The sequence below is a fragment of the Silurus meridionalis genome, chromosome 27, assembly GCF_014805685.1.
Source record: "Silurus meridionalis isolate SWU-2019-XX chromosome 27, ASM1480568v1, whole genome shotgun sequence".
NCBI lineage: Eukaryota > Metazoa > Chordata > Actinopteri > Siluriformes > Siluridae > Silurus > Silurus meridionalis.
This window is the reverse complement of record NC_060910.1, coordinates 16,452,126-16,465,646: the sequence shown is the minus strand read 5'-3', so window position 1 is coordinate 16,465,646 and position 13,521 is coordinate 16,452,126. Positions and strand designations below refer to the sequence as shown.

Genomic DNA, 13,521 nt, shown 5'->3' with positions numbered 1-13,521 from the left:
CGACCAGGAACTTCTTTTAAGACACGCCTAACGCGTGATTTCATATCTGCTGTGTGTTGCCAGATCCGCGTCTTTGCATTAAATGTAGATTAATTTGTGGATTTTTATTTTTGAATAATTTAACAATTTACGTTAATTAAATTAACTTAGTTTCATAAACAGAGAAGGGGAGCTATTTGAAGGCACTTTATTTTGTCTTCCAAAAACCTGCAAGAAAACAAAAAAAAAAAAGTATCTGTCTACTAGTGGTGCAAAGGATCGCAGTTGATCCGTGATCCATACGGCCTCATCGTTCGGCATAGTTAGCTAATGTTTTAACCTGCAGGTTAATCTTAATTTAATGATTATAGCGATCGCAGAACAAAAGACTCTTCTGTCTTCTTGAAGCAATTTTGTAACTAAACAGAGCAGTCACGTATTCAAGTGAACGGGACGTGTTAATCAGTCAACAACAATGGAATGAAAAATGATCCAATCCGTGACTCCGTTGCGCCACTACTATCTACTAATACGCCAGAGGGGGAAATAAACAATGGTTGATATTTATAGTGCAGTGGATTATTTATTATTTGATGTTTATTTTAAATACACTATATGGACCAAAGTATTGGGGCAACATGTGCTCCTTCGCCAAATTGTCACCACAAAATCTCAAGAAACACAATTGTATTGGAAGTCTTTAGACTAAATTTTCTCTTCACTTGAACAAAAGACCCAAACCCAGTTTCATGATTAGAAGTGTATGGAAGATGTTGAATGGCCTGCTATAGAGCTCTGACCTCAACCTTACTGAACACCTTTGGATTAAACTGGAACACAAACTGAACCCCAGACCTCCTCATCCTCACAGGGGCACTGTGATGCTGGAACATGTTTCTGTTCAACTGAAGTAAAATTTTTATGAGGTACAGCACGGAATACAATTGTTTGTGGAACAGTTTAGAAAACAATCACGTGGACTTTTGGTTTTCAAGTGTATTTGAAGTCTAAAGCTGAGTTTTAGAGCGCAGACTTGGCAACCCTGACTCCGCCTCTTGCCTCACATGTAGCCTTCATTAGCTGTGTATTAGTGCAGTTTGAACCACATTACAGCAGAGTTTAAAAGTAAAACAATTAAACAGTAGTTTTTATATATTATTATTAGAATAATAATAATTATTATAATGCCCACGCAGAGTGTGTTGGTCCGAGATCCGACTTTCTTCACCAGACTACTGCAGCAGTATTTACATTTGTTGAAGAAATATCCTGTTATTACCAAATCTGTTACAAGGTCAGTTTATTATCTCAATTGTCATATTTCAATCTAATCAATTATCACTGATTTAAAATATGCATTGCATGGGATACAAGTTGGCATTTCTATCACAATGCATCGTTTTTAACAGTAAAAACTGATTTCTTAAAAAAAAAAATCTATCATTATTAGTAGATGCGGTATAAATTTATTATTTAGAAATTGAATAATCTTGTGAACAATATTGTATATGTAGATCGATTTCTCTCTCAGTACCACAACACTACGGAGATCGAGGCGTGTCCTGACAGTTATATAGAATAGAGATTGATGGCAGAGGTAGAGCTGTATCTTCCTGGAGACAGAACAGGAAAACGAAAATTTGAATGTTTTTTTTGTTTTGTTTTTTTAAATATTGAATTGTAAGCATTTTCCCCCCATTGCTTTGGTTTAATCAATGGTGAAAACCAAGTGCTGTAAAATAAAAATATTTTTATGGATTAAAAAAAGCTTAAGTAAATGAACAGAATAAATCATTTGCCTTTTAATAATTCTAACTTGTGTACTCTTGCAGAAACCAATGGATATTGTAGGACCATAGTCAGGTGCACGTTCAACCGTTTACACCAATCTGGAGCAAATGATCATCCATTCATATGTAGGTTAAAAAGTGGTAATTATCTGAAACAGAAACAGCTGTGTAGGAGGTTTGAAAGCAGGTAGACAACAGCCAAACTCTGTTACTGTAAGGTGAGGTTTCATTTCCTAGGTCGTACACCATGACAGAGCACAGCGACAAGTCAAACTGTAGCTATACTGCATCAGGAAGCTTTTTTTCCCCCAGACAAAGATTTCAAAGCAGACTGGGGTTTCAAGATGTGCTCTTCAAGTTATAAAATTTGAGGCTGATATGTGGTGACACTACATGTTGACCAGGATGTGTTAATGCATAACTTTTCCGCCATGTTTAGATGTGAAGATCTTTGCACTCCTGGCGTGTTTGCTTTTTGTGCATGGAGAAGATCCAGAGCAGAATGCAACCTCACCAGTGGAAAACAAACAGACATGATAATTATTTACTATGATATTTATACAAAAATCATGTGCATTCATGCCATTTTGTGGATGCTTGTATAAAGAGCAACTTATATTCTTCACATTTATACAGTTGATGGTTTAAGGGCCTTGTTCAGGGGCCCAGATGTGGGTGCTTGGTAGTGCTAGGATTTAAACTAACAATCGTTTAATCAGAAGGTCAATATCTTCACCACTGAGCTTTGATTCTCTTAAAGCAAATGTTTCCTAAATGTAAACCAGTCTAAAAGAAGCCTTTTTTAATTTTTGCCATAAGGGACTTGCAAATATTATCTACCAGGCTTAAAGGGAATAACTTTGAAGTTAAAAGAGATTAGATATTACAAACATCATAATTATTTCAAAATTCATTTAAAAGGTTTTTTTTTCTTCAGACCGTGCCTGCTGGTAAAAGTGAATAACCATCACCTAAACAACATTTACCAGCTCAAAGCCATGTTTACGTGACACCAGCTAGTCAAAAAGATATCTGTTCTCTAGCATGGTAATCTAGATACCTCAAGTCAGGCCACATCAAGTCAAGTCAAGCCACATCAAGTCAAGACAAGTCAAGTCAAGTCAAGCCACATCAAGTCAAGACAAGTCAGGCCACATCAAGTCAAGTCAAGTCAAGTCAGGCCACATCAAGTCAAATCAAGTCAAGTCAGGCCACATCAAGTCAAGTCAAGTCAAGTCAGGCCACGTCAAGTCAAGTCAGGCCACATCAAGTCAAATCAAATCAAGTCAGGCCACATCAAGTCAAGTCAAGTCAGGCCACATCAAGTCAAGTCAGGTCACATCAAGTCAATTCAGGCCACATCAAGTCAGACCACATCATCAAATCAGGCCACATCAAGTCAAATCAGGCCACGTTAAGTCAAGTCAGGCTAAGCCATGTGGCTTTACTGTCATTTCAACCATGTACACTACACAGTAAAGCAAAAATTGCTCGTCCAGGACTTCATAAAAATGACACAAATTAACACATTTAACTAGACCAAACAAAATTAAACACAGGAAATTACATAAAGTGCATCATTTTGGCCTCAGAGGGACATCTGCAAACTTCTGTTGCACTGGAGTCTAGTTCCAATATGGCATTAGCTAGAAAGATTTTGTTGCTACTAATACATTTCTAACCAAGAAATCACCAGCGCCATCACAAGACTTTGTTGTTTAAGGATTATTGATTATGCTTGTGTGTTGTGTTTTTCAGTGCTGTTCTATCCGCACTTGGAAACCTGCTTTCTCAAGCTCTAGAAGCCAAGAAAAAGCTGAAAGAAGGTCAGTCCGGGAAAGAGGTGGACGTTAATGGACCCGTCCGCTTTGCTGTATACGGGTATGTCATCAGGCAGCAACATGGGATCAGTTAGTAATGAGTCTTTAATATTAATTTCTTTAACATTTATTTCTTATGTTTTTCAAATGTGTTATTACCAAGGAAATTTACTTTGAGATCGATTTCCGTGTCTTTAACTCTTGCGCAATCGGATATTTTCAGGCTTGTCTTCACAGGTCCATTGAGCCATTACTTCTACCAGCTGTTAGAGCTGATGTTCCCAGCCTCGGCGCCCTTCTCCACGTTGAAACGCCTCCTCCTGGAGCGACTCATCTTCGCACCTGCTTTCCTTCTGCTCTTCTTTGTGGTGATGAACTCTTTGGAGGTAGACTTACCTTATCCTGGGCCTTTTAGTATCATCTAATTTAATGCAAATATATACATATTTTGTCCCTACTGTTCTATAATGCTGCACCTTTGAGATTTTACTTGCCTGCCCACGTTATAAATGTAAACTCGCTGTAGGGGAAGACCAATGCAGACCTCCAGGCTAAGCTGAAAGCGAGATACTGGCCTGCTCTCAAGATGAACTGGAAAGTATGGACGCCATTTCAGTTCATCAACATCAACTATGTGCCTGTGCAGGTAAGACTGACACGAAAAATCTATATAGGAGGCGGTCAGATGTTCTAGGATTATTCTGGAAATCCAAGGCTATACAAGAACTTTCAGGTGATATTTCAGTCCTGCGTTTTGTTAGAAGTGCATAAAGATAACGACTCTAATTTCGCATTTCTCCAGTCATTTCATGTGACAGCAGCCGAATGAACGTGAATGGAGCCTGTTGTGGTCTTCTGCCATTGTAGCTCATCCACCTCTAGTGTGGGTTGAGATGCTCTCCAAGGCGCCCCAGTTGAACAGAGTTCTTATGAATTATTGTAGACTTCCCGTCAAAGCTTGATCTCGATGTTTTGGTTTTTTCACATTATTAAATATAACTTTTTGAGACTATTGTGTGAGACTCAATCTGGAACCAACAACCATGCCATGGCATTTACTGACACTGATAATTTTTCTCCTCTTAATGCTAATGTTGCCACATGAATGGCTGATGAGTTTTGCTCCAAGGAAACAGGTAACAATGGCAGATAAAAAACAATAATGTGACGTGGTGACGCACGTGGTCAGAATACACAGAATACACCAGTTACAAAGCTCCCAATGTTCACAGATGATGTCTTTTGGCACACTGACTTATGAAGGTCGGTGCGCCCTGTGACAGTGTGTGCAGCCTTGTGCTGCCATCTGTTGGCCATGTTACAAAACTAGTCTAGAAACATTTTGATACCACCTTGTTTTCATGTTTTTCAGTTCATGCAGTACATTGCGGTGCTTTCTGCTACCGAAGTCTATAATAACGTTGAATCGATCCCTCAGGCTTTTGATAATTTGCCTACCAGAATTTGCTTATTCGTTACAGTTCTCAAGGAATCCATTAGATAAATGATGGTGGGAGTGGTTGACTTATGTTTCTCTCTTTTTCTGTCGCTCTCTGTAGTTCCGGGTGCTGTTTGCCAACCTGATCGCCTTGTTCTGGAACGCCTACCTCACATCTGTCCGCAAATGATGTCTCAGGGTTTAATGTTACAGCAGAGCTTTATAGGTCAGTACTAATAAAACCAGTGTGCCTTTTTAAAACACACTGTAGTAGATCAGATTTGTTTTAATTTTTAACGTTCCAAAGCTACATGTCCCAGGGGACACTCGACTGTTACGTTACATATCATGATGAGATCTTGATCAATAATGAGACACTGTAACACACATTCACAATCACTACGCCAACATTACTGCATATACTGTAGTGAAGCGGAAGAAACCATGTTAATTTGTTTTAATACCGATTTCTGATGCACATATTTGTCTAGTGGAAAATTTTGGATTTCGACATTGACGATGATTTGTGACGCACCGATGGAACTGTGCCATTTTTTTTTCAGTCAGCACTGATTATAGCATTGTACAATGTAATACTGCACTTTGTAACAATGTACAGATGTGTAATAATAAAAAAAGGAACAATTTCTCATTCAAAATGTTTTATTGATTATAACCTCAAGTATGTTTTGTTTAAAAAATTCACAGGTTTGTATTAGAGTTCAACCGATACTGGATTTGAGCTCAATTGGATCGTACTTTACGATAACCAATTAATTAATCGATAGTCTTTTAAAAAAAGGATTACAAAAAGATTTAACAAAAAGTAAATCAGAAAATTTACTAAATTAAATTCATATGAATATATTCATTATATTAATAAATATTGAGGAATAATAAAAGACATGCATTCCAACAAAAAGTAGCTGCAAATTACTGAAAAAAAGTTACTTTTTTTTTTACATATAAAACAGGGAACCTGTTAAAAAACTGCAAGCAAGTATAACATGGTCCAGTTAAAATGCCTCAAATTATAATGGAGAAAGCATCAAGCATCAGGCATCATAATGTATGCCCACAACCAGCACGTGGTGTCATTGACTCGCCTCTAGATGCCGCTCTCGTACTGTAAAATTATAGCGTTCCTTCTCAGACGCAAACTGGAAAAACTATCTGTGGACTTTTGCCTATAGATCCAGCAATTAATTATCGGTGCCGATTAATTGTTCAACCTCTAGTTTGTATGTCTTTCTGTAACAGTATTATGGATGAAAAATTACAAATTTACAATTAAACTAATTCACAACAAACTAATGAAACGAGTCTTGAAGTGACTGAAGATGCTACTTAAAAAAAGTATGATACTTTGAATTGTAGCTCACAGTTAAAGAAGAAAACCCATCCCCAGTTAGGTTTGCTGTAGAAAAAAAAGTTGTAGATGTGTAAATATGCAGTATATGTGATGGATATGTGCTCTATAATAAAATAAAGAAGAAAGGAAGTCCATAGTCTTTGAGGAACCCCATAGTAAATATGGTAGTGGGAACTATTATCAGCTTCCTTTTCCTTCAGCAAACTGACATTTTAAAACCACGTTTATTTTATTGGTTCTTCAAAACCTAGATGTTTGTGGTGTTTTTCTCAATATGACCTCTAGAGGGCAGACACTTCCTGCCTTTCTTCACACAACTGTAGTTATTGAACTTGTGATACATTGGGATCTTACAAACGCTTCCCTTTGAAATTAATACAATACCGTCAGGGTTTTATTCAGTTCTGAATGTTTTTTACACTTAATAAAGACATTAAAACTTATTTCCTCACCACACTCAGTAAAACAAAGTATTAAATGGTGGTTTGATGTGTTTTTTTGTATTTTTTTTTATCTTTCCTAGCATGCAATGTGCATCTAATTATGGTGCTTTATGTATCTTACATGATTTAAAATGTCATTTGCGATATAAAAAAGGTATGAAAGATACAAAGCAACTCTTCAGGGTACCAATACTAACCAAAACACAATATACAACATGGTCAAAAGGTTGAAAACCTTCTCTCACCCTAAATCAGGCAGTATGTGAGGGAAGCATAATACACAAATCCACCTCGGTGTGAAAAATCTAACGATAAGAAGCTTAGCTGGTGTGCCTGAGACAGGTTTAGTGTGAATGCAGAAAAAAGTGGATATGATTTGGCATGCCAAAAGTATACCTTCTGTCCATTACCCATCCTCAAAAAAAGTGTCATTGCTGCTTTCAGTTGAATTTTCTTTTTTGTAGTCAATGCAGCCACAGGGTATTTAAATCTCCAGTGGAGGAAAAAATAACAGAATTTGTAAATCAAGGCAGCGAGAGTAAAACCGAGACCGTGAACATAATTAAATAATGTAAGCGTAGAGCAAAATCAGGAGAAATGTAATCAAATAAAAGGAAGACATAGCCATAGGATTTGTAATCAAGATGTCCACAGAAATCGGGTGAATATTAGGAACAGTTTAAAAAAGAAGCATGTGTGGCTGGAAAGTCAGTTGTCACAACAGTTTTGTCCATATAGTGCATATATTAATGAGATCCCTTAAAAATAACCCCCAGTTGAAAGCACGTTTTTATCAACGGCTCGAAAAAAGATTATTTTTCCTTCTGCAAAGAATCACACCTTTGCTAAATATCAATCCTTTAGAAACTTTTCCATTTTCCTTCCTGCTTTTCCATTAAAAAAAAAAAAAAAAAACAACTCTTAGATATAGATTTTTTTCCCTAGTTTAGTTATATAGTTTAGTTTTTTATTGGGCCACATATTCAATAGCCATAGAAGGTTAGTTATCTGGTCTAATACGTGATATTCTATTTTAGGTAACTAGATACAAATGCGTACATGACATGAGAAAAGCGCCATGTGTTGACCCGCTTTACCACAGATAACACATTGCAATCCAGTGGTGGGCCCTGAATTTCACACCTCGGCCTTCAGTGGGGTCCTACCTGAATCAATCCACTTCTCAATAACATCAATATGGCTATAAAAACCATCAATATCATATTATGGTCACATGGTATAACAAAGCGCCGCATCACAGACGGGAATCTCATACAGCGAAAATGATTGGTATCACTAAAGCAAGAAACCCAATGAACACAATTCAACACGTCTCCTTTCACTGGAGCCACAACTGCACCAACCACATACATCAATAGCATTGATATTCACCTCATAAAATGACCCCTGGTTTCCTGTGCATTTTTTTCAGTGCATTAAAAAGTGCAGATTGTCTAAAAATGTCCATCCTGTAAAAGTCCTTGTAAGTGTACCTGCAATACAATCAATTTCTTCTTCTGTTTGAGTTTCGCAGTAAAAATGCAGACGTGTTCTGACGCCTGCGTGAGGGCCTTGGGGTTGGCCAAATTGCAGTCTGATAAATTAAAGCAACAGCAGCAAGCAACATAGAGTTAATAATAAAAAAGTGCTCACAGCACTGGCCTTATGGCAGTACGTAAAGTGAGGGCTAAAATCTGATTGGTTAGAAACTCTGGCGGTGCAACTGAGAGAAATGCAACAATTTAATACATATTCATAAACAAAAATACATTAAAACATAAGTCACTAATTCTGAGGGATTAGGCCACTGGAGAAGGCCTCGCTGACCCTAATGGCCCTCCACTGCTGCAATGGCTTTGAAGATCATGTAATGTGATTTTTATTTCATTTATTTATTTAGATTTGTATCTATTTTTTTATAAATAGTTGTTAAACCCATTTTGTTGTTTGTTTTTTTTTTGTTTCTGGGGATAATTATGTGTTAATGGAAGGTCCTCACAAAGATACAAAAACTAGCATGTGTGTGTGTAAAAGCGTGAAGGCCGTGAGAATACATTTCTGGAAACCAGCTGCATAAATCCTGACATGACCTTACCTGCTCATTTTATCCCCGTTTGGCCAATGGGTGATCGTCAAATTTGCTCATTTTTATAAAGGGGGCGTGGCTTAACGGTGAAAGGATGGCTTTATAATTCGACTTGGTGGTGCGTGTGTCAGCAGAATCACGTCAACATGCTCCCGTTCGTTTTGGCATCGGTGCTCATCGCTGGCGGTAAGCAGCCACAACATCTGGACAGGTGTTCATGCGAGAAGCATGATGTTTGTTTGGTTTTTTTTATTCGCATTAACAATTCTTTGCTTTGTTTAAATGTCGTGAGACAATCCAATTTCGGTCATTGTATTTTTCATGATGAAAAGAACATTTTACCACATGCCATGATCTGAATATTGTATAAATGCTTTAGCTTTGGGGTGCGGCGTTCCCCCAATCGAGCCCCTCACCACCCGTGTGGTCAATGGAGTTGACGCCATTCCTCACAGCTGGCCCTGGCAGGTAATTCTTCCTTCTTTCTTTGTATTTCTGTCTTTTCTGTTGTCTGGTTTTGACAAGACATGTTTTTCTTCACAGATCTCTCTGCAGTACCTGCGAGGAGACGAGTGGAGACACACTTGCGGAGGCTCTCTGATCGCCACCAACTGGGTGATGACTGCTGCTCATTGTATTAAGTACGATGGTCTATTTGTTTTTAAACACAAGCTAGTGAGCTCATATATTGTGTAAATGTGAGGTTATATATTGTGTAAATCTGCAAGACAGCACCGGCTTGTCCAGAAGGAACGATGCTAATAGTCTTTGTGTCTTGCAGCAAACAGAACACTTACCGTGTGTATGTGGGAAAATACAACCTGCTCGAAGAGGAGGCTGGATCCAAAGCCATGACTCCTGAGAAGATCGTCGTTCACGAGAGGTGGAACCCCATCTTTGTAGCTCTCGGGTGAGAAGACGTAGTTTGGTTGTCCTACTGCTAGGAGTATCATCAGTCTAAATACCAGTGCAATCACTGTCGTTGCTCATCAATGCGATTGTGAATTCAGGTTTGATGTTGCTCTGATTAAACTCACTGAACATGTGACCCTGAGTGACACTGTCCAGTTGACCTGCCTGCCTCCTGCTGGTACCATCCTCCCCAACAACTACCCCTGCTACATCACCGGCTGGGGAAGACTCTCCAGTAAGTCTTGTCGTCAATCTACAGTGATTTGTCGACCACTTGAATAGATGTTCAGACGGAGTTATATACTGTGTTCCAGCTGGAGGTCCCATTGCTGATAGGCTGCAGCAGGCTCTGATGCCCGTCGTTGACCATGCCACCTGCTCCAAACCTGACTGGTGGGGTCCTGCACTGAGAAACACCCTGCTGTGCTCCGGTGGTGACGGCATCGTCGCTGGCTGCAACGTGAGTGACAGCACTTTATATTTTTGGTCACTCTGCTGTCAGTAAGCATTAACATCAAAGTCAGTGTGTGAGTTTCCATAAAAATGTTCCATATGAAGCCACTATCCATTAAAACACATCCCCACAGGACTATATAGTAACTGTACTAAAAAATGTGTTCTTCTTGATTTGCTAATTTGGCTCTTTTTTAGCCGTGATATTGTGATATAAGTGCTGATTCATTTCCCAAATGAAACCTGTGTAGTTGTGGTCCCTTTAACAACATAACCATAAATGAGATTGCATCTAAAATTGCTTGGTATCTGCTCATCTGATTCTCTGTCAGGCATTTATTTAATCTAATACACCAATTTTTGCTGTTTTATGAGGATATTCTTTGCCACTTAGCAAATATCTTTATTTAGTGTTTTCATTTCCTAGATGTTCAGTCATGCAATTATCTGCTTTACTGAAGTTTTACCTCAAATCAAAAGTTAGTAGCAGCAGATGTAAGATTGGTCATCCATCTAGCTGATATTGAGGCTCTCTGTGCTGCAGGGAGACTCTGGCGGTCCTCTCAACTGTAAGAACGCACAGAATGTGTGGGAAGTGCATGGCATCGCCAGCTTCGTCTCAGGCCTTGGCTGCAACTACGAGAAGAAACCCACAGTCTTCACCCGCGTGTCTGGCTACAATGACTGGATCAACCAGGTGACTGAACAAACTGCAATCTCATGATCATATACTATTAACTGCTTTACTAATACTACTATCACTAATACTATGACTACAATTACTAGTAATACTGGCACCACTACTACTATTATTAAAACAACTATTAGTTAAATACTTCTTCTACTACTAATGCCACTACTCTACTCCTACAGTTACTACTATTACTACTAAAACTGCTTTAACTACTAGCCTTCACATTACTACAACTACAACAGCTATTAATACTACTACTGTGACTTCTACTACTATTAGTAATGCTTTACTACTTTTAACTCTTAGTGTTCACACTACTACTATTAATACTTCTACTACAACATTTATCTACTACTACTATTATTAGTGCTTTACTACTAATACTAACTACACTACTGCTACAATTACTACTTCTAATACTTTTAACTCTTAGTGTTCACACTAGTACTACTGCTACTACTACTTTATTGATTATTGTTCACACTACTACTATTAATAGATCTATTGCTACAACTTTGTATTACTACTACAGTGGTACCCCGCTTATCGACCGGCTCGGACATCGACCTTTTCGCTAAGCGAACATTTTTTCGACCGAAATTTGCGCCCGCTGAATGACCAAATGCCCGCTTATCGACCTTTTTTTACCCCGACCCACATGGAGCGAGGGAAAGGATCTTCCCAGTCTCGCCTCAGCCTTCGTGGAGAGAGCATATATATCGTAAATTAAACTCCGGTTTGTGAACAATATAGTGTTATTTAGTGGTCAATATAACAATTTAGTGCGTGTATATTGTACATTCGCTCTTCGACCTTTTCGCATTTCGACCGGTTTTAAGGAACGGATTAAGGTCGATAAGCGGGGTAACACCGTACTACTAAAACTACTTTAACTTTTAGTGTTCACACTACTACCGATATTAATACAATATCTGCAAATAATACTACTAGTACTACTGATTTTGCTTTTACTGCAACTATAAGTTTACTACTACATCTTTTACTATTAATAGCACTACTCTACTGCTACTGGTGTTCACACAATTACCACTACTAATTCTACTATTCTTAATATTTTTATTACTACTACTGCAACTATTAGTTCTACTAACTATAGTAGTAGTATAACTACTACTTCTATTACTACTAATAGCACTAATCTACTGCTGCTATCACTACTACTACTACTAATCCGTTAACTATTAGTGTTTACACTATTACTGTTACTTCTATTACTTCCTTCAACTGTTAGTGTTCAATATATTACTACTATTACTATTAATACTATCTCTACTACTACTACTACTAAAACTGCTACTCCTGCTCCTTCTGTAGTTTTATTATTCATATTATTGTTACTACTTTAACTATTAGATCTAATTGAACACATCTAATACATTTGTAGCTTTAATCATTTTTTGGATTGCCAGTGGTAAGTACACAGTTCAGAAACATTTGACCAGCAGTGTACATAAAGAGTATGCTGTAAATGCTTATAAACTTCTCATATATTTTTACACCACTGTACACAATATAGATTTGTTGTGATATATCTTAATATAGGGTTAATTTGGTTAAGTGTAAAACTAAAATAGTAATTCTTTATATGTGAGATTTTCTTAGATTTTTTATGAATGATACTATTAACGATATTAGCTGATAATTTTTATCTTGTAAAATGGCTATGCTTATGTATTTTCCCCCAAAAAAATCAGCTATTATTAGCAATTGAATACATTGTTTTTTTTTTGTCTTTGGTTTCAGGTTATGATTAATAACTGAGGCGGTGAACTCACATCAATAAATCATCTTGCGCTAATCCATAAGTCTCCTTTGTCCAGTTGCCTTACACCCACATACACATATGCACACACACACACACACACACACACACACACAAAACATACACACACACACACATTTATGATATTTATAAACCTGTCATACTGAATATCTTCAGATCAGTTGTTGACTGTAAATATAGATCACAAAGTCACACAGATGTTTGAGAACATGTTTTCCACCCAGTTCATGAGAAAATGAACAGTTTTTCCAAACACCTGCATTCTGACAGCGACCCTGCCCACCGGTAGCCATCAGAACCAGTGCCAAAACGATTGGGGAACTTGTTTCCAGTCCAAGCCAGATTATAAATATTTGCTCTCCTCAAGGTCACGCATATGTTTTTCCATCCTGAGGAGCAGGTTTGATTTGTCCTCAGTCAGCAGCAGGAAGCAGGATCAGACGGGAACCTGCTGCATCAGAAAGACACACACTGAGTGGAATTTTGTTTGAAATTCAAACTGTGGAGGGGTTTTAAAGCAGTGAGTCACCTCTGCATGCATGCTAGATTACCTACAGGTTTGTTGTTGGCCAAAAACCTGTCTTTTTTACATATTTGCTCAGAAAACCAAAAATCGGGACTTACAAAGCGCTTTATCCCAATTGCATCGCAAAAATCGCAATAGTTTGGATCTAATGATTTTGACACAAGCTGTCTCTTTAGGAAATAACATTATAACAGTTTTATTCCT

General features: G+C 37.8%; 2 protein-coding genes across 2 annotated transcripts; both read left to right on the top strand.

Annotated features, from left to right (window-relative positions):
• Positions 1 to 1,042: 1,042 nt before the first annotated feature.
• pxmp2 (peroxisomal membrane protein 2) lies at positions 1,043 to 5,686 on the top strand. Its single transcript, XM_046841165.1, has 5 exons — positions 1,043 to 1,273; positions 3,528 to 3,650; positions 3,813 to 3,975; positions 4,116 to 4,235; positions 5,149 to 5,686. The coding sequence occupies exons 1-5, from the start codon at positions 1,164 to 1,166 to the stop codon at positions 5,215 to 5,217; spliced, it is 585 nt and encodes a 194-aa protein (XP_046697121.1). The 5' UTR covers positions 1,043 to 1,163; the 3' UTR covers positions 5,218 to 5,686.
• Positions 5,687 to 8,677: 2,991 nt separating this feature from the next.
• Positions 8,678 to 12,808, top strand: ela3l (elastase 3 like). The gene is made up of 9 exons (XM_046841144.1): positions 8,678 to 8,709; positions 8,999 to 9,114; positions 9,308 to 9,396; positions 9,472 to 9,569; positions 9,710 to 9,838; positions 9,939 to 10,075; positions 10,155 to 10,300; positions 10,838 to 10,990; positions 12,752 to 12,808. The coding sequence occupies exons 1-9, from the start codon at positions 8,693 to 8,695 to the stop codon at positions 12,767 to 12,769; spliced, it is 903 nt and encodes a 300-aa protein (XP_046697100.1). The 5' UTR covers positions 8,678 to 8,692; the 3' UTR covers positions 12,770 to 12,808.
• Positions 12,809 to 13,521: the final 713 nt, after the last annotated feature.